The sequence below is a fragment of the Aedes albopictus genome, chromosome 1 (genome assembly GCF_035046485.1).
Source record: "Aedes albopictus strain Foshan chromosome 1, AalbF5, whole genome shotgun sequence".
NCBI lineage: Eukaryota > Metazoa > Arthropoda > Insecta > Diptera > Culicidae > Aedes > Aedes albopictus.
Window position 1 is genome coordinate 281478067 of NC_085136.1, and position 20971 is coordinate 281499037.

General features: G+C 40.8%; 1 protein-coding gene across 2 annotated transcripts in view; it reads right to left on the reverse strand.

Moving 5' to 3' along the window:
• Nucleotides 1-20971, reverse strand: part of LOC109622683 (uncharacterized) — a 185436-nt gene that overhangs the window by 10218 nt on the left and 154247 nt on the right. For both annotated transcript variants that reach the window (XM_062846848.1, XM_062846847.1), the window contains exon 4: nucleotides 665-904. In XM_062846848.1, coding sequence (XP_062702832.1) covers nucleotides 665-904 — 240 coding nt within the window. The remainder of the gene's footprint in view (nucleotides 1-664; nucleotides 905-20971) is intronic.

Sequence of the window (20971 nt, forward strand, 5' to 3'; positions counted from 1 at the left end):
TGAATTGCCAAATGAAGTCATATTTAAAATGCCATTGACATTTTGAAGGCATTGTTGAAGTCTTATAAAGTAATTGCCGAATCAATTTTCTAAAAAAAAAAAATCAGAAGGAGTATTTCAAGATGTTCCACAGATATTGTCAGATGAATTACAGAGAATTATCGAAGAAATTTTCTCAGAAAATTGTTAGAGGAAATTTGAAGAAAAATGGCTAAGGTATGAGAAAAAAGATTACCAATTCTCAAGTAAATTCCTAAAAAAACAAGAATTGCCAAACGAATTCTTAAAAAAATTTCAGGAAGAATTCTCAGGTAAAAATGTATGGAACAACTACAAGGCTTTACTAAACGTCGATAAACTTTTACCGAATAACGGTAAATATGACCAAAAATGTTAACAGCAAAGCCGATAACATATTTTCAGTAGGGAATCGCGCCACTTGGGCGGTGGCTTCTATATTCGTCTGTTTCCCACTATAACTCAGTCGAATTTGAACCAATTGCCACAACTTTTTAAATGTGGAGAGATAGGTATAGTATCTACCCGTGTACTACATTTCAAGTCAATTGGTTCAAAATTGACTGAGTTATAGTGGAAAACAGACGAATATAGAAGCCACCGCCCAAGTGGCGCGATACCCTATGTCTTATCTATCAAAACTCACCTGATTCCCTCGACACCGTCGGTGTACTCCGGTGCCAGAAAGCGATGGAACGGCATTTGGGCCGAACCCCAGCGCGGCCGCTTCCGGTTGTTGCACGTTCCGTCGTGGGTCCGGTACCGTCGACTGGCCGGAACGCACGGCGGTGGTTCCCTCGTGGGGCACATGCCCTCCAGGGGCGTCCGCTTCAACGAGATCTTCGGCGGAATCTGCCGTCCGAGGGCCACATATTCGACGTTGGTGCTGCCATTCAGGAACACGAACACAGAAAATCAAAATTTCAGATATCAATTTGAACACATGGTTCAACCCTGTGGGCTGTTAGGTAATGTCACTTTCGAACCGCCGATCGGCGGTTCGATAACTCAATTTCACTTTCATTTTGTGTCTTTTTCGAGATGGCACGAAGTTCAAACGGAATGCACTTTCTTCTTCCTGCACAGTCTTCTTCTTCTTCTGATCAAGAGTGAAAGTTCAGCACACACTTGTATCCCAGCTTCGCGCTTAACCCCGTTCTCCAACCCAACACTTTTTTTCCCCTAAGGTATCAAGGTATCAAGCTTTAACACCGTGGCGACAGAAAGGTCTGATCACGCGAAAGCGCAAGTGAAGACTGATGAGTTCAATCGGCTTGCGTATTGTATTTATAAAGTCAACGAGCAGCAGCGGTGGTACCGCTGCTCGCGATCCCTCTCTCTCGTGGCGGCGGTAGCGAGCAGCGATCTTCACGGGAACTACCGCACCCCACCGCAGCCCCACAAAATAACCGTTCGTTGCGGCGCGGATCCATGCTGCCGCCGCTGCTGCTGATGCAGGTTCTTCGAAAACGGGGTTGTTGCTGTTGCAGCTATGTCTGTAGGTGATTACGCGAGACGACTGAGTGTGGTCGTGGTGGGTGGCTGAGTGGTTGGTGCAGAGCGCGCGCGGGGAGTGGGAAATGATGGGAAGCTCGCGCGGATCGGAGCCATGTGCTGCAGGGTTTTCCTCGGAACACACGAGCTTGCGGGGTCGCCCTGTCAAGATCACCCGAAGGATAGTAACACAGGGATTGAGGCGCGCTTGGGAAGGAGATCGGAAGGATAAATAGAGGCGATGTGTTTATTTTAATGGACTACCGTTGCCCGTAATAGCATATCAGTGATATCGAAAAATATAGGCGTTGGAAGAATTGGTGTAAAAAATGTTGAAACTTTCACTAGTGTATAACAATTGACCGAAATTTTAACAATTGTCCTTAAATTCGGAATCAAACGTGTAGCAATGAAATCTTTTACGGTATCTGTTATAAGTTGGACCAATAAAGTTCCGAAATAAATCGATCTAAATATTATTGACGATACGCTTCAAGGCAGTATAGCGACATTTGCACTCATTTTGACGCGGCCCATATTCTTTATTATCACAGTCGAATTTCGCACTTGACTTTGCAGTGGCTAACGTACACAAGTTTGCTTGAGTTCATGATAGGGTCGTCTGCTGCGCAATAGTTAAACGAAATAAGTTTGAATATTAGCTGAGAAATAATATTTCTGTGGATTTCCAAATTATCACAGTAGTCGAAACATTAATGAGAAGAACTCTGCCCCTATGTTCACCAAATTGTCTAGATACAGAGATGTACATGACAGACAGGAGGTTTAATAGGCTCCTAAAGGCCTATCTTAATTGCTGCATAATTCGATCAAGCATTGATTAAAATGACATGATTACTCATTTTTTGGGCATTCCTATTAGATAAAGCCCATAAAATATATTTTCAAAAATTCTAATAATTTTTGCAACACTCCTTGTTCAGCACTCACTTTTGGGTAAATTTTGTTTACCGTGTATGTCAAACAGGAACATTTGTTGTCAAAAGTGAGCCAATGTGATGTCTTTTGCAAACCGCCGTTTCACTTTCGTAACGTCAAGGTTCACCTCGAATGTCAAACAAGACCTCTGCTCACCATTATTTTATTTTCGAGTTTATTAACTATTCTGCCATTGTTTAAGTTCGGAAAAATACTATTGAGATCAGAAAATCATGCTCCTTTATGTTATGCAGCAAAACCGGGAAAATATTTTTCATTTTAGGACCCTATTGTTAATCCAACTGAGTATCATTAGATGAAACATATTTTTTTTTGTCCTGGGCGAATGACATTGGTTGATTATTATTGATATTGATTGATTCAGATTATGCAATTATCTGGATATCTTTGAAGAACCCAGGCCTATTTTCGGGTCAGTCACTAAAAAGGCATTATTTTCAAGATGTTTCAACTAAAGTCATTTTATCAATTCATTTAATGTTTTGTGGCAAATGATAATCTAGTCAGCGGGAAAAATTATATTTGGAGTGATAAAAAGTGCAAATTAGGCATTGTGTGACTGGGGACAATAATAATATGTTTAGTAGCTGTGTTAGCAAATGTATCAAAGCAAATTGCCCGTGTAGTTGCCGGCTTAGAATAGCACTACGGACCACCTGTTCCGGGGGTAAAAGGTAACCCCAATCCAAGGTGTCAGGCGACCCGTGCTGAGGGATGAATGGTTGAGGGGGTTTAAAATATGCTCGATCTTTAACGGAGCCCGTAGCGTGGGTAAGATCACCTTTTTGGGTTGCGTTGCGGCGAAAGATCTACCAAACCGAACCCTAGTCCTAACTGCTTCCAGCTAGTGGAGCAGCACATTTGAGTAATCAAAGGAAATCACTTTGGTCCTTATTACATTTCACACCTTGTAACCCCAATCCAAGGTGTCAGGCGACCCGTGCTGAGGGATGAATGGTTGAGGGGGTTTAAAATATGCTCGATCTTTAACGGAGCCCGTAGCGTGGGTAAGATCACCTTTTTGGGTTGCGTTGCGGCGAAAGATCTACCAAACCGAACCCTAGTCCTAACTGCTTCCAGCTGGTGGAGCAGCACATTTGAGTAATCAAAGGAAATCACTTTGGTCCTTATTACATTTCACACCTTGTTGAAAGTGATAGGTCTCGGTTTTAGGTGTGGCCGAGATGGATCTTGAAACAAGAAAAAATGGGTTAGTATTCCTAATCTTTTATTCGGTGTTCACTGGTTTGAAACAGAAAGGACTAGGGTTCCGATGCATGGTGAATATCGGTATCATTTCTTGACGTTCTCGTTAAGGGATCTGATTTTGACTGAAAAAGGAGCGTGTTAAAAGCGGAACCTATCAATCAGAATCCTTCCTTGCGATTATGTTGAAAATGACTACTGTAACAAAACCGAATACTTTATAACTTCTCAATGGTGATAAAGTAATACGACATGCACTATACAAAGGACACGGGGTATACCACAATAGATCAAAATATTGGTCGCAGTGGTTATGTCCCGAACAGAGAAAAAAAAAATGTATCAATCGCCTATGTTGTTAAGTTGAGTTAGGTGTCTTTATCAGAGAAATTTCCAGTTCGAAACTGTTTCATTTCTTTAATGAAAGTGTGTCTTTTTTCGCAAGATTCATGTATATAGTCATACTTTTCCATAGAAGTTTCTGCTCATTCCACAGTTAAATGATGATTATTTTTGGACCATTACCGAAATAAATATTCTATTCTACTCTATTCTATTCTAGTGCTTGCACAGCCAGTATTGAAAAGCATCCTGGAAATATTAGAAATGCTTCAGATATTTTCTTGTCAATATTAATATTTGCAGCATATTGCATCCCTGGAAATTATAGTACCATGGAGTGTGCCTTTACCTTCTTAGCTACGCCATTCCCAACGGTTATACGTGCATACCCCATCCCCCCTTCAACTGGAACGGTTGGTACGGTTGTCCCCGTTTCTTCCTTTATCATATTCAAAAAAATGCGTCATGCGTTCATACGTGGGTAATCTAATTGCCGCTAGTTTTTGAACTTTCTTCAAAACCTTTAGTCTGCACAGTGGGCCTGGTCGTTTTAATATTAAAAAAAAAAGACACAGACACGTTTAATGCTTCCAGTGAGCTATTTGCTCTTTGAAGGAAGCACGACACTAGACAACGGACTAGCATGCAACGCCCAGTGGCACAGCCGAAAACTTTTCCTGACAGCTGCGGCGGGAATCGAACCCGCACTCCTTAGCACGATGCGACTAAAGGCTTGGTGATCTTAGCCGCACGACCACGTATCGCATCATCCCTAATATTATTTGTATCACAAGATTCCAAGAAGCTAGAGCGGAAGCTAGAAAGGCAGTTAATCAAGCGAAGGAACAGTCTTGGCAAAACTTCGTAGCTAAAATCTCACCTAGCAGCATGACAGTTGAGCTTTGGCGAACGGTGAACACACTGCGTGGAAACCGACAACAGCGACCGATTGTTATCAAACGAGCGAATGGTTTCACGGACAACCCTAAAGAAGCAGCGGAAGAACTAGCAAAAGTTTATAGCGAGAGATCAGCGACTTGTAGCTACCCTCCATCGTTTCAGATGGCGAAAGTGGCAGCTGAACGAGGTCCCACGATTCCTTCGCAAAACACAGGAGATGTGTATAACATCGACTTAACCCTAAATGAACTTCTGTGGGCTCTCGACAAAGGGCGAGGTGCCTCTACAGGTATCGATATGACAGGGTACCCTCTGCTGCAACGTCTCCTCCTGCCCGTGAAGATGACGCTCCTTGATTTGCTGAATAAAATCTGGCATAGCGGTGAATTCCCTGCCACCTGGCGTACTGCTATTGTCGTTCCAATTCCGAAACAAAACTGTCGTGAGCCTGGACCTGATGCTTTCCGACCTATCTCGCTCATCAGCTGCAAGGCGAAGTTGCTTGAAAGGATCATCAACCGTCGTCTGATCACCGAATTAGAAAAAAGTGGACGACTGGACAACCACCAACACGCTTTCCGTGCCGGACGTGGTACCGACACTTATTTTGCCGAGCTGGAGAAGTCACTACCGTGCGTCGATGAGCACTGTTTGATTGCTTCTTTGGATCTATCGAAGACGTACGACACTACCTGGCGACACGGAATATTGCGCACCTTAAAGTCATGGCGAATACGTGGTCGAATGATGAACATGTTGCACAGCTTCCTTGCGGAGCGGACATTCCAGGTGTCAGTAGCAGGAAAGCTGTCTACCGAGCATACGTTGGAAAACGAGGTACCACAAGGCTCCGTTCTATCGGTAACACTGTTTCTCGTCGCAACGCAGCCTATCTTCAGAGTAATACTCGAAGGGAGTCGATATATTAGTGTACGCAGACGGTATTCTCCTCGTTGTGCGACGGCCGAAAACCCAAGGACTGCACCGCAAACTGCAAGCCGCTGTCAAGGCTGTGAACCAGTGGGCAAAGAGCGTTGGATTTGTGATGTCTGCAACAAAATCGTACACCTTCTACTGCAGTCCAAATGCACGTTGGGAGCCGGCGAACGAGATCACAATCGACCAAGTAGCAATTCCGAAGACCAACCGCTTGCGGATATTGGGTGACACTCTAGATCGAACGCTGACCTTCAAGCCTCACTGTAAATCAGTAAAAGAAGCCTGCGAACCTTAGGGTGACCATATGGAAATGAAGTGAAGGAGGACATTTAAACCTAATTCGGTTTAAAAAGGAGGACATTTGTATAAAAAGGAGGACACTTTTCAAAAGAGCACGAAAATACAAGAAAATGAGTTGAAATCTGCTATCATTGTAACCATGGAAATTGATACTTGTTATTTATTTGTAATTCTGTAGTTCTCTTGAAAATGTACCCTTTTAAAAAAGCTTGGAGAACTTACAATGTTTAAATCACTTTTGCTCTCCGTTGTATAACAGTCGAACTAAAGCAGCGGACGTTGAATAACAAGGGGGCAATCTAAAACAAATCACAAACGAAAACACATCAACAAACACCACTCTGCCGTTCTAAGCACAATTGACCCATGTTATATGGGATTTCCATATAACATGGGACAACTATGCGTAGAACGGCAGCACTAGTCATGTCAGTTTTTTAGACTCCACAACATTTTACTCAGCCACTATCAATGCTACTCTATTCTAACTCCCAAAGATTTACTAGAGGTTTTAATAACTTAGGCGAATCGAGAGTTCTCACCAAAAAATACGGCTGATTTATACTGTATTGTGCTGTTGTAGAAAACTATTAAAGATTGATAAGAAACAAACACTTCTGCAATATCAATAAAGCATGTTCGATGGAAACATTATGTTGACGTTTCACTGTATTTTTAGGTGGATTTAATTGGCAAGGCTTTCTTGTGGTACTGTTGTAAACCCTTTATGGTTTATTTTTTATATAAAACATATCGGTATATTGACTCCCCATAAGTTATAGTGAGGATCTGGGGATTCAGATGGGGATTAAAAGTTCTTCGATTTCACATGACACGTACTTTTGATAATTTAGCTTTGGAAGCATGGGTGACTAATTGAAAACGTCTTTGGTGCGTATCATAGCTTAACTATAATTTTCTAATTATTGTATCTGATCTATGTAGAATTTGCAATCGTTAAAGTACACATAAATATGAATTATATAAAAAATGTATCTGATTCCGCTATTCATTCTTAGTTTTAAGTTCGAAAAGGAGGACATTTTCATAGAAAAGGAGGACATTTTCATAGAAAAGGAGGACATTCGATTTTTGACCAAAAAGGTGGACATGTCCTCCTTTAGGATACCATATGGTCACCCTAGCGAACCTCGACTTCGGATTCTAAAAATGATTGGTTCTAGACTCCCTCGCGGCAACAGGAAAACTTTGCTGCAGGTTGGATCGGCGTTAGTCACTGCGAAGTTAACATACGGAATGGGACTCCCAAGTAACAATTTGATAGCGAATTAGTCTTGTATGTAGTGGTTTTGATAACCGTCTTAAAAACTTATACTTTTTATTTTGGTTTTATAATGGTTCTAAGAACCTCTTCTAGTCTGTTTGACTATAAAAAAGTTAGTTGGGACTAGTTAGTCGAGGAGGGACAGCTTCCCTACAGACCCTCGCCCCACCGTACCACAGGATGGTTCGGTTTGCCTCTGGTGCTTTCGTGACCAGTCCAATCAACGCGGTCATGGCGGAAGCAGGCACTTTACCCTTTGAGCTACTGGCAGTTCAGTCAACAGCACGGACGGCCATTCGAATGCTGTCGAACAATAGTGACAATAACACTCTTCCCCTAATTCACCGAGTATCAGACCGTTTGGTGGAGCTGACGGGTACAGCACTCCCCGTGGTTGGAACACTTGTAAGACAGAGCGTTCGTGCATGGCATGCACGAAAACCATGAATAGTGTGCACGGAGAGACGAAACTACCCAAAAGTGAGTTCTTTCCACCCAACTTCGGGGTTGAGTGCGTCAAGCCAATTTTGAGTTGATGGTAACGATGTTTTTGTTGGGTTGTTCCCGCTTGCTTCCATGTGAAAAAAATACCTAATTTTAAGTTTTTTCCACCCAACCGAAATTTTGACTAGGTTGTATTCACTCAAATTTGAGTACTGGGCTAGAAACTCAGTTTTGGCTTGACGCACGGAACTGCAAAAGTTGGGCTGTTTCTCTCTTCACTCTCTGACAACAACAGAAAGAGCGCATGAAAAGGGAGATGAAAAAGAACTCAAAATTGAGTTTAAAAGTACCTAATTTTGAGTTTTTCAGTTTCTCCGTGTGGGATGTAAAGAGAAGTGTAAGAGCCGGTGATCCACCAGAAAGAGTCCGCCCTGTTATTCAACAACTGCTCTCCACCCGCTTCCATCGATCAACTGTTGTAGGGTAAACAGGTATAATATGACCCCCCCCCCCCCCCACCCCTAAGCAGAAATGGCAATATATCTGAAACTGGTGCCTTATTCCATCTATTGTTCACTGCAAATCGTTGTTACTAAAGTTAGTGAAGTGTTGCATGCGAACTTTACCTTTGCGAGGTGGCTATGGAAGCTTTGAAACGTTTTTCGAAAACGTTCCAAAATTTGCCTTTTCAAAACAAACGTTCCAAAATTTGCCTTTTCAATACGCCCCATCAAAAGAAAAACGTCCAGCCCCGTGATAAAACTGCCCCAGGGGATAATTCCACCACATGCTTATCCTAGGAGGGTCTTTCAACAAGTGTTTAACTGCATAAAAGTTGCAAGGTAACACAAGCGAATAGAACTAGCTTCGTTTACAATGAAGTCAGCTCACAAGAGGTAAAATATTACGCCAAAAGCCTGGATTTCAGACTTTTTGATATTCTTATTGCTTTTTTTGTACCAATCCACCAACGGACCAGCTTGATGGCAATAATTATTCAATATTTGAGATTTCTAATCGATCACACATACGATAAGTGCTTGAATCGCTAGAAAATGAAGAGGGGCGTTTTGCCCCGGTGGGGCGCATTATATCCTTTTACCCTATACACCGACGGCTCAAAATGTGAAGGCACAGTTGGGGCTGCCTTCCATACTAACAGCCTCTCAGGAACAGCCAGTCTGCCAAAAGACTACAGTGTCTTCTCCGTGGAGGCCTATGCCATAAGGATGGCAGTCTCGATCCCGAACATAAAGAATGAAATTGTGATTCTCACGGATTTGGCAAGCTGCCTATTATCGATAGAATCCGGAACGTCCAAGCACCCATTGATCCAGGAGATTGAGAAAATTTCGCAAAACAAATCTGTCCGCTTCTGCTGGGTCCTGGGGCATGCCGGCATCAGCGGAAACACTGAAGCCGACCGACTAGCGAATGAGGCCAGAAGTCAGCCTGTTATTGATGTTGCCATACCAGGAGAGGACGCTTTAAGAGCGGTGAAGGCAGCATTACGACAAACAAACACAGATTTAGGGTATTTTCACAGAACAGAACACAGAATCTTAAAGGGTGGTACCGTCAAATTTTGGTCACACAATTTTTTCATAACTTTAGACTGCGTACACCAAAATAGCTGGTTTTTGGACCAGTAATGGTACATTGTATGTAGCTTATACCATAAAATTTTCATCAAAATCGGTTTGATATTTGCGGATATATGGTTCAACCCTGAGATCTGCAATTCTAAAGTTTTGTAAAAAGAGGATTTAGAAATAAGAACACATTTTTATTGTTTTAAAAAAAAGTTAACCGATTTCAATGATTTTTTTTCTGTGCTTTACTGTCCTTAAATTGCCGAAAATTTACTGTGGAGCGCTTTGTACAAAATTTTAAAAAGGCAAGTCGTTGGTTTTATTTGTATATCAACCAATACTTAACACCTACATATGTGCCTGAGCCTCATTTTGCACCCATTCTCAAAACTTCAAAAATCTGATTCTCAGCCGTTTCTCAACGAAAGTTAATGAAATTTTGACAGTTGATCACAAAATCCTTCAAGTTTATGTAACCGGGATCATGGTTCCGGATTTTTTCGTTGTTCCGGATTTATGGCCGGGGGTACTGGGGTAACCTCCTTATCAGATAGAGGTGCAACCTACAATTTGCCTTCGAAAACTAGCTTGCGGCATATCAAACTTCATGATTTTGCAAAACAAGAGTATTGGACCATGTTTCTAGAGATTTCAAATATTGGTCCAATACTCTTGTTTTGCGAAATCATGAAGTTTGATATGTCGCAAGCTAGGATTCAGAACCGGTCGGTAAGTGGCCACTTCCCTGGGGGCACCTGTGTCTGGAACATCCGGAGAAGTGGCCATTGTATCTGAAATATCTAGAAACATGGTCCAATACTCTTGTTTTGCAAAATCATGAAGTTTGATATTTCGCTAGCTAGGATTCAGAACCGGTCAGTAAATGGCCACTTCCCTGGGGGCACCTGGGTCCGGAACATCCGGAGAAGTGGCCAATGTATCCGAAATCTCTATAAACATGGCCCAATACTCTTGTTTTGTAAAATCATGAAATTTGATATGTCGCAAGCTAGGTTTCAGAACCGGTCAGTAAATGGCCACTTCCCTGGGGGCACCTGGGTCTGGAACAACCGGAGAAGTGGCCAATGTATCCGAAATCTCTAGAAACATGGTCCAATACTCTTGTTTTGCAAAATCATGAAGTTTGATATGTCGCAAGCTAAGTTTCAGAACCGGTCAGAAAGTGGCCACTTTCCTGGAGGCACCAGGATCCGGAACATCCGAAGAAGTGGCCATTGTATCTGAAATTTCTTGTTTTGCAAAATCATGAAGTTTGATATGTCGCAAGCTAGGTTTCAGAACCGGTCAGTAAGTGGCCACTTCCCTGGGGGCACCTGGGTCCGGAACATCCATAGAAGTGGCCATTGTATCTGAAATATCTAGAAACATGGTCCAATACTCTTGTTTTGCAAAATCATGAAGTTTGATATGCCGCAAACTAGTTTTCGAAGGCAAATTATAGGTTGCACCTCTATCTGATAAGGAGGTTACCCCAGTACCCCCGGCCATAAATCCGGAACAACGGAAAAATCCGGAACCATGATCCCGGTTACATAAACTTGAAGGATTTTGTGATCAACTGTCAAAACTTTTAACTTTAACTTTTAACTTTTGTTAAGAAACGGTTGAGAATCAGATTTTCGAGGTTTTGAAATTGGGTGCAAAATGAGGCTCAGGCACATAGGTGTTAATGGATTTTGATGTCAATTCTATGATATAAGCTACGTATAATGTACCATTACTGGTCCAAAAAAAGCTGTTTTGGTGTACGCAGTCTAAAGTTATGAAAAAAAAAAATGGTGTGATCAAATTTTGACCGTGCCACCCTTTATGGCGAATTTGAGGTACCGTAAACCGGGGTCAAATTGATCAGCGGGTGAAATTGATCATTTGGGTACTACATTGTAATTCCATACTAGGAACTCTTAAGCGTCGTAATGATCTTAAACTTTTTACGTTATCTGATTCGTAGATGTCTAGAGATGAGTGTAGAATTTTATTTTTTAGAAAAAAGTTAGTTTGGCTTATTTTTTTTTTAGGAATTTGTAATGAATACTCTTTTAGCTGAAATCATGGCTACTAAACAATCGATTGCTAATAGGACTTCCCGTAAATTCTCTGTTTTAACATTTTTGTGGAGCCCTGGTTGGATAGTTATGTAGCTAATAAGAACATGAAAAAGTTAAAAAAAAGTTCATTTTATGTTGAAATAGTCATTTAGTGTGATAGAAATAACTTATTTCAAATGAAATTGCCTACCTGTAGGCGTTTAAGGGGAAATTTCATAATTTAATTTTGCATTTAAAGTAATAAATTCACTAGTTGTAAGATTTTAAACGCGTTATTCGGTTTTAGAAGAGCAAAATTAAGCGCACAAGGAAATTTTCCTTTCCAACCGATGCTTAGTTGTACACTGATCAATTTCGCCCCAAAATGACATATCCTATTTAATGATATTTAGAGTTATTTAACTTAAAGTTTGAATTTGTTGAACAAAATTCTGTCACGTAGTTCCATGGTGATCCACTGGGTACTGATTTTACAGAAATTCTTTTGGCAATATTTGAAATTCCACTAATGTTATCCGCAAAAGTTGTTTTAAAGTGATCAATTTGACCCCGGATTACGGTACTATAGCCATAACTGGTACACTGAGCCTAGATGATAATATTGGCAGCTAGAATGTTACTCCTGAGATTGTCCTCGCCTCCTAATTAATTCGATCATAATTCGGTCAAACGATACTTTCGGCCAGATGGCATTCGGCCAAAAGGTCGGAAACTGAAAGGAAACTATTGATCTTATGTCGAGGCCATGTGAGTAGAATTTCATTTATTTTATCCACCTATTGATTGATGTTTTCCCCATATGTAGTCTAAATATAAAGTTCATACCATGTTGTTGCTCGGCTTCGCCAGAAGTTGATTATCAACGACGTGCAAGAGCGATTCAACGTAAATGGGTGCTGCAACTTGAAGCATTTGATCATGTCCGCACCCACCGGATTCAACCACTCTACCGACTGCCCTATTATGCCCATTAATGCATGTCAACCGTAAATGCTCTGGGTCTTTACTTTCTTTTTTCGCGGTTTATGTTCGAGACACAATGTGTCCAACATTCGAGACAGCTGAATACTGTGCGGGATAGAGAATTGCTCTAGAGATGAATTGACAATTTCTCTAGGGCATGGACAGAAACGCTGATTGGACTTTCAAAACTTTTGTATGAACTTACTGCCAACAGAATCGCATTGATAGCAATAGATCATCATGAATTTCACTTTCAATTTTTCTTGCTAACTTCATATTATTTCTTCTTGACATACCGCATCAAGTTGTAAAAAAGAGCTTCTGTTGTCCATTATATATTTCTCTCTTAGACATTCTTTTCTCTCAGACGATCTCTGCGAGTAGAATGAGTTTTGCTCCAGGAAAACTACTAGCAATAAATATGAAATTCAAAATTTGATTGAGTTCAATATTTTCAGACATTTTCAAATTCCAGTCACTGAGCCAATCCAAGTGTAGATCTACTAGTGTACAGAGTTGCGTATTTTAAACCGACATTTTAGAATCATTGAAATGCTTTGTTACTTGAGTGTAGACAAAATGTTAAACGCTTTCCCAAGTCAACTTATTCTAAGTATGATCTTGATTGGACACCCGTTTGCTACTCCAGTATTGCCAGATCAACTTTACTAACTCAAGGAACCAATGAGATAGCTTTTTGGGATTAACACACATCTTCAGTGTGTGAGTGTTGATCATCATTTTTTTAGGCGAGAATGGCGACTGCTACGTCAGATTGCAGATCAATATGAGGAAGGGTTCACGTTGGTGTGTAGATGCCAGGCATAAAGCGGTGTGTGATTTTGTGTCGATTAATCTGAGTTTTCAAGCGTAATAAATGATACATTGTCAACAGTATTATGAAAGTTTTTTTTTAACCGTTTCTGTAGGAAAAAGTTAGAGGGGACGGGCCAGGGATTGGAAATAAGATTTTCTGCATACGGATCAGATGCGATAATCGCTAAATCACCAAGCCCGCTATTCAACTTACTACATATATATGAAGAGTAGAAATTCGCAAGTCCACAAACTTTGCAATTTTCTTCGCAACATGGTAGGTATTATTTAAGCCCAAAGGGGGGTTATTTTCTTCCGAAGCGATGACAGACGCAATCGAAAGACTGCGCAAAAAAAGAGGAAGTGGAAGAGGAGGCATGGGGGACCACACGTAATAACCTTTTGGGAGGGCATTTCGCTGGCAGAAAGGTTCGTGGGTCGTCTACAATGTGAACGTAAGCATTGGAACAGTGAGGTGAAACAAAAGCAACTTAAATGTTGGTAAACATGTAGGATGAAAACTATTACGGAACAGAGCGAGCTGGCTTGAACCGTTGAACCATGCGCGCGCGCGGTCTGTCGATGTCACGTGTGTGGCGTGGCGGCGGCACGGCACCGCGAGACGCGATGATAAAAAAACTTTCTACCCATTGTTTTGCGCCACACAGCAGAGGAACAGCCCCGAGCAGTGTATAGGGTCGCTGCTCGGCTCCGAAACGTGCGCTGTTGCCTGATCGTGTGTCTCGTTTTGGTGGATTAATTCATTTTGGGTTTTGAGTGAGCCTGAGCGGGTATAAATTTTGGGCTGTTGGATAACTGCCGCCACCCGACCGAGGAGGAACCAGTTTTGGGCAGACGTGAAGTCTTTCAATCTGTGTGGTGATGTTCGGTTGAAAAGCAACAGTGTTTTGCAATAGGGCAGCGAATTATGTTGTGTTTTTGGGTGAAATGATTTCCATAATGTCGTAAAATTGATCATAATGGTCATAAAGTTTGGCTGACTCACATGTAGTAATACAGCTTAGATGCATGGCGATAAGAAATATCGAAGTAGGACATCGTTTTTTGCATCTCTTCTTCTTATTCTTTCTGTTGTTATCTCACAACTCGGGATTAAGTTTGCTTTTCCAGTATAAGGATCTATATTTTACAGGCACGAAGTTACACTAATAATAGGTTACTCCCATATACACACCTTAACCCACCCCACTAACTAACATTCCTTCCCGAGACAACTCTGCAGATGCAGAAGCATACTAGATGTTTCTCTTTGATCTTCTTAAAAATGAGAGCTCTGAAATTGTGCACATTATGTGAACTACATATTAGTCAGCTTCTGCATTGATTGATTCTCTGTGCGATTCCTATTGTTCTGGTCAAAATCTACCATAAATTGCATGGGTCATCAATGCTCACACTCAATTTGGAAACGATTATGTAAATGCCGATTTTCAAACGTGTATGGTACATTTGATATCCACTTTAGTACAACACCACGGTATTACGGTACCCAAATCAAAGTGAAACCCGCCATTTTCATTCAAAGGAAGTATTGTCCTATTAGTGTCGTTTTCGTCGGTCGCCCGCCGTCGCCTCGTCTTTGATCTTGTAGGTAGGTAGTTAGGTATGCGTGTAATAGCTATCCAAGTAATTGCCGCTGGGAAAGCCGCGGCTTCCTGTTTGTAAACGAAACCGTCTGTTTGGTTGATACTTTCTCCAGCATCTTGGTGGCAAGATATTGTCAAAAACCCCAATTCCCGAACCAAAATGTAACTTCGTTTGGTGGGGTATGCACTTCCACAAATAAGACGGGGATTGTCTTTTCGCTGATCGGATGTTGTTTTTTTTTCTTATTGTTTTTTTTTTCACGAAGGAACGCTTATTATTTCCCCGTTCGTGTGTAAATGATTAAATCACGAGCGTAAATAGAAAACGTAATGACAATAATGCGGACACGACTGCGACCGGACGGTCGGTGGACCAAAGTCTATAGGAGAGAAGTGGACGGACGGACATGCACTAGAGTTGGTGGCGGTGGTCTTATGATCAATCATAAAAGTTGTTCTTTTTTTTTTTTTGAAGCCTTTCGGTTGGAAAGGTTTGAAATTGAAAGCGCAAAGAGTTAGGTAAGCGATGGTGAAGGTGTGATTTGGGATTGATCGACGTAAAATTTTTGATACATATGATATGTCTTATTCTCACGAGGTAAGGATGAGAAATATCACATTTGATGGTTGTGGATATGACGTAAAATTGACGACGCGCAATTTTAGAGTAATTTGTTTTTGCTGAGCTACTAATTTCGGCACTGCAGTTATTGCTACTACCGAAAAGTAATATTATTCTGATTACATGAATAAATCGTATGAACATGAGACATCGAATCATATAACTGTATAAAAGGCTTGTCCACTTTTTCATGTTTCGTTCATGATTCTCTACCCTAAGCAAAGTCTAGCCACTTTTTTGTAACCAAGTCACTATTTTCGACTAAGTCACTAGCTGCAAATACAAATAACTAAAGTGTCAGAAAAATTGGCACTATTCATTTTAAAATGTTTTAACTCAGATATGATAAAATGAGAGCTCCCGTAAAAAAGCTATATTTCAATTTTAGAGAAGAACAATTAACTTATAAAACAGCAGCTTTTCCAAATCGAGCGCATTTGTTTACGAATTTTCAAGATTGATGATCTTGAAAACGTGAATAGAGGTCCAAGCTGGCCATTGTGGCAGCCATATTGTTATTCTCTGATGTTTCTCCTTAAAGGGATGTTTTAGTTGTCATCTTCAAGCAACTCGCTAGAACTAGAAACGGATTGAAACGTTGCCCTTCCTTCCAACTTTCACAACATAGTGTCATTCTATCAGATAAGGCGCTGTTCATAAACTACATACTATTTTTTGGGCATCTGAGAGCACCCCTCCCCGTCCCCCCTCAAGAGTCAACGTAGTTTATGGACAGGCCCTAACGTCTACCAGTCAAGCGAAATATGCAGCATCATTTTCAGAATAATAAACACACAATTCACAGGATTGCGGTTGAGCAGACACAAACGCAAAGCAACCCTACTCGTGAACAACAGAGGCCTGAATATATTCGCACTACTTCACTCGCGAGCTAACGAAGCTGGTACCAGCCTCCTGTCACGTGGCCATGTTTTTGAGGTCAGCATCAAAATCCAGGAACGATTATTGACTGTGGCGGAATCATATCAATAACAATTATAAATTTTATGGAAACTTTATTCCCGTGACGAAGATGAGCTGATACTATTACGACTTCATTTTTAAATAAATAATTGCGAAATTAAAAATCATGTTTCGCTTAAACTAACGCTTTTAAAAGGTACAAAAAAATTGGTTGTGGAATAAAGTTTCGCCGCTTTTGATTTTTGCTCCTGGAATTATTTTTGTTTACAAATTTTGCGCTGTCATGGGGAACCAAGCCGCCGAGCCGCCGCTATTATGTTCAACAAGGCGGCTGGAAGTGGGAACCAGAGATGTTGGCTCTTTATTTTCCTGTGGGGCAGTATTGCGGTGACAGGAGGCTGGCTGGTACGCACTCGTCTTGATTCGCGAAGCAGCTCTGAGCATTTCGAGTTCTCTTCATCGATCCTCTCTTTGTGTTATCACAGAATGTGTATTGAGTTTTCCAAAGCTTTTTTGGTTGAAATGCGAAGAAGACGACTACATGTTGCCCATGTCCCCTACAACGGACCAGATGTTCACCATCCGCCAGGTGTTGCAGAAATGCCGCGAATACAACGTGCCCACACATCACTTGTTCATCGATTTCAAATCGGCGTATGATACAATCGATCGAGAACAGCTATGGCAGATTATGCACGAATACGGATTCCCGGATAAACTGATACGGTTGATCAAGGCGACGATGGATCGAGTGATGTGCGTAGTTCGAGTATCAGGGACACTCTCGAGTCCCTTCGAATCTCGCAGAGGGTTACGGCAAGGTGATGGTCTTTCGTGCTTGCTGTTCAACATTGCTTTGGAGGGTGTAATAAGAAGAGCGGGGATAAACACGAGTGGGACGATTCTCACGAAGTCCGTTCAGCTGCTTGGTTTCGCCGATGATATTGATATTATTGCTCGTAAATTTGAGACGATGGCGGAAACGTACATCCAACTAAAGGGTGAAGCCAGGCGAATCGGATTAGTCATTGATGTGTCGAAGACAAAGTACATGATGGCAAAGGGCTCCAGGGAGGAGTCACCGCGCCCACCACCCCAAATTTATATCGACGGTGATGAAATCGAGGCGGTTGAAGAATTCGTGTACTTGGGCTCACTGGTGACCGCCGACAACGACACCAGCAGAGAAATTCAGAGGCGCATTGTGGCAGGAAATCGTGCCTACTTTGAACTCCGCAGAACTCTACGATCGAATAAAGTTCGCCGTAACACGAAGTTAACCATCTACAAAACGTTGATTAGACCGGTCGTCCTCTATGGGCACGAAACATGGACCCTACGTGCAGAGGACCAACGCGCCCTTGGAGTTTTCGAACGGAAGGTGTTGCGTACCATCTACGGCGGAGTGCAGATGGAAGACGGGACTTGGAGAAGGCGAATGAACCACGAGCTGCATCAGCTGCTGAGTGAACTAACCATCGTCCATACCGCGAAAATCGGGAGGCTACGGTGGGCGGGTCACGTCATCAGGATGTCGGATAGCAACCCGACTAAAATGGTTCTCGAGAGTCATCCGACCGGTACAAGAAGACGTGGTGCGCAGCGAGCTAGGTGGGTCGACCAAGTGGAGGACGATCTGCGGACCCTACGCAGAGTGCGGAACTGGAGGCAAACAGCCATGGACCGAGTGGAATGGAGGCGGCTACTATGTACAGCAGAGGCCACCCCGGCCTTAGCCTGACCGGTAAGGTAAGGTAAGTATATTTCAACATCCTTCTTTCTGATAAGATGAAAAGATTTCTAATTTACGATGTGCCTGATGGTGCAAATCCAAAGATCAGAATTTTCAAAACAAACACTCATACACTGATAATGCCTGCTAGTCCCCGGCAGATATCTCATTGGCAGTGCTGAAAATTTCATTTCGTCATATCTAAATTCAACCACCTACAGCTCATTTTAGAAGCTAAACCTGAGAGTATGATATATGAAAAACTTGTGCGGCTAAACCAGTTCTGCAAGAAAGTCACGGAAAAACCGCTTATTTTCGAAAATTTAAGGTAAATGTCACGGTCTACCTGTGAAAAATGCCAAATGATATTCACCGTGAATATCATCTGGCATTTTTCGAAGGAAGCCCGTGACATTTACCTTAAATATTCGTAAAATAGCAATTTTTCCGTGACTTTCTTGCAGAACTGGTCTAGCCGCACAAGTTTTTAATATACCATATTTTCAGGTTCAGCTTCTAAAATGAGCTGTAGGTGATAGAATTTAGATTTGACGAAATGAATTTTTCAGCACTGCTCATTGGTTCCTTGTGTGAATGTATGTAGCTGGTCTGGCGAAACTGGAGTATCAGAAGCTAAGGCTATGTTTGCTTAGACAGTGTGTTATTTTCCGCCTTCCCCTATCACATTCAATGGCTACAAATGGGTATGACGTAAAATGGACGACGCACTACTGCATATCTAGTACAGTATACTATTAAACTTATTGTGCTGTTCTACACAGATTGAAGTCACTAAAGTTGTATAATAAATGGACACAACAGCCATGTAATTGTAGGATAAATCTCTGGACGAATTCATAGAAGAGGCTGTGGGAGAAATTCTGAAAGAACTGCTTGAAAATTTTCAGGAAGAATGCCATCATGAAAACTCTGCCGAAATATTTGCAAGAATCACTGATGCAATTCCTGGAACAATTTCTAGCATTTTCAAAAGAAGTTATTGGAAGAGCCTCTAGAGAATGAATAAATCTCTGGAGAAAAATAACTAGAAGAAAATTTGCAAATTCCCTGGAAAATCATTTGAAAATTCATATGGAAAACTATGGAGTAATCCCTGTAAAAAAACTATTCTTGTAAAAAGCTCCTCTATGAAATAATTCAAGGAAGAAACTTTGGAGAAATACCTGGAGAAATCAATGTAGAAATCGTCGGGTGAATTTCTGAAGTAAATCCTGATTGATTCTCTAGAGGCATTTTTATACCAGAAAACTTTTAACAAGCCGACAGTAATTGTCACAGCAACTCATTCTGAATTAACCCTAGAAATATGTAAGTGAACTAGGAAACTCTTACATTTAATTCAAATACTCCAAAATAGACATTGATCAAACCTTTAAAAGAACGTTCCGCCAGGGCAACTTTTGAAAAATGGCTATTTTTCATGAAAATTCTCAAGTTCAAGTTCAAGAATCACAAATTCACGTATTTCTTCAAAGGAAAATGTTGTATCTTTTATGAAATGCTCATTTGAATCAAACTTGTCTTGATTATGTAATCTCTGAATAGTTTGATTATTCCTACTTAACAAAAAAGAACCGTAGTAGGCGGAGATTCCATGAAATCATCTCAAAATTAATGCATTGCTACCAGTAACCACGACACCCGTCATTGTTGTAGTAATTCACAAGAAAGCTCTTCATGAATCTACCGCCAATCATCCCAGAAATGAACGATTCCAAGCAACAGCATCAAAATTAAGGAAATTTTTTAATTCATGATTTTCTATTGAACTGAAACTTTGCACAGTTTTTCAATTCCATCTAAATCGCCATTTTCCGACATCAAAATTTTATTTTGAATCACGACTAGCTTTTCAAAAGGGTGTATGTGAAAATGGTTCAAAAATATTCAAAAATCTGCACAGCCAAAATGGTTCGTTCGATTGCTATGAATTTTTCAGCAAAGTTAGATTACTAAATGGTGATTCCTAAGAAAATATACAGTGTAAAAAAATATTTTTTTTAACATTAAAAAATGTCATAAAAACTCAAATATCTCAAAACCCTATCTTTTTACCAACGTAATTTTTTAGGGAAAACGGTCCATTGTACTAGCAATCTACCATAAAAATTTGGTGATGATAAACTAATAAACAAAAAAGTTATGACAATTCAAACATTTCACAATTTTTACTTGAAATTTCACATGAAACATGAAATTTTGGTGAAATTTAACCGATTGTCCATTTTACCCCCACGGTCTGATTTTGTTAAAAAAAATTTCCAAAACTTTTTTTTTACAAACTTAACTTTTTTTTCGGTCAAATATATTCTACTACATGGACTTTATTGGTTTAGGGTGTAAAACTTTTAATAATTTGAAAATAACTTACGAGAAAACCTTAGAAATTATAAGCAGATTTTACATCATTTCCGATTTTTCACGTATGTTTTAAAGTTTTTGTCATCTTAAAGAGGTTTATTTGATTTTAATGATCAAGATCAGCAAAAGTATAATGATTCATGCTTGGGCATAAGCTTCAATCGTTGAAATATTTTGAAAAACAATAAAAGCCATGAAACTGTACCCTGTCCATTTTACCCCACCTGTCCACTTTACCCCCAGCACCCCTATATTAACGAGTTTCCACATACAAATCCAGTCAATATGCATTGAGTCCTTTTGCAGCTGACCTAAAAGTAAAAAAAAAAAACTAGGATTTGTCCTGCAGAATAAATAGAAAACACTATAGATAGTA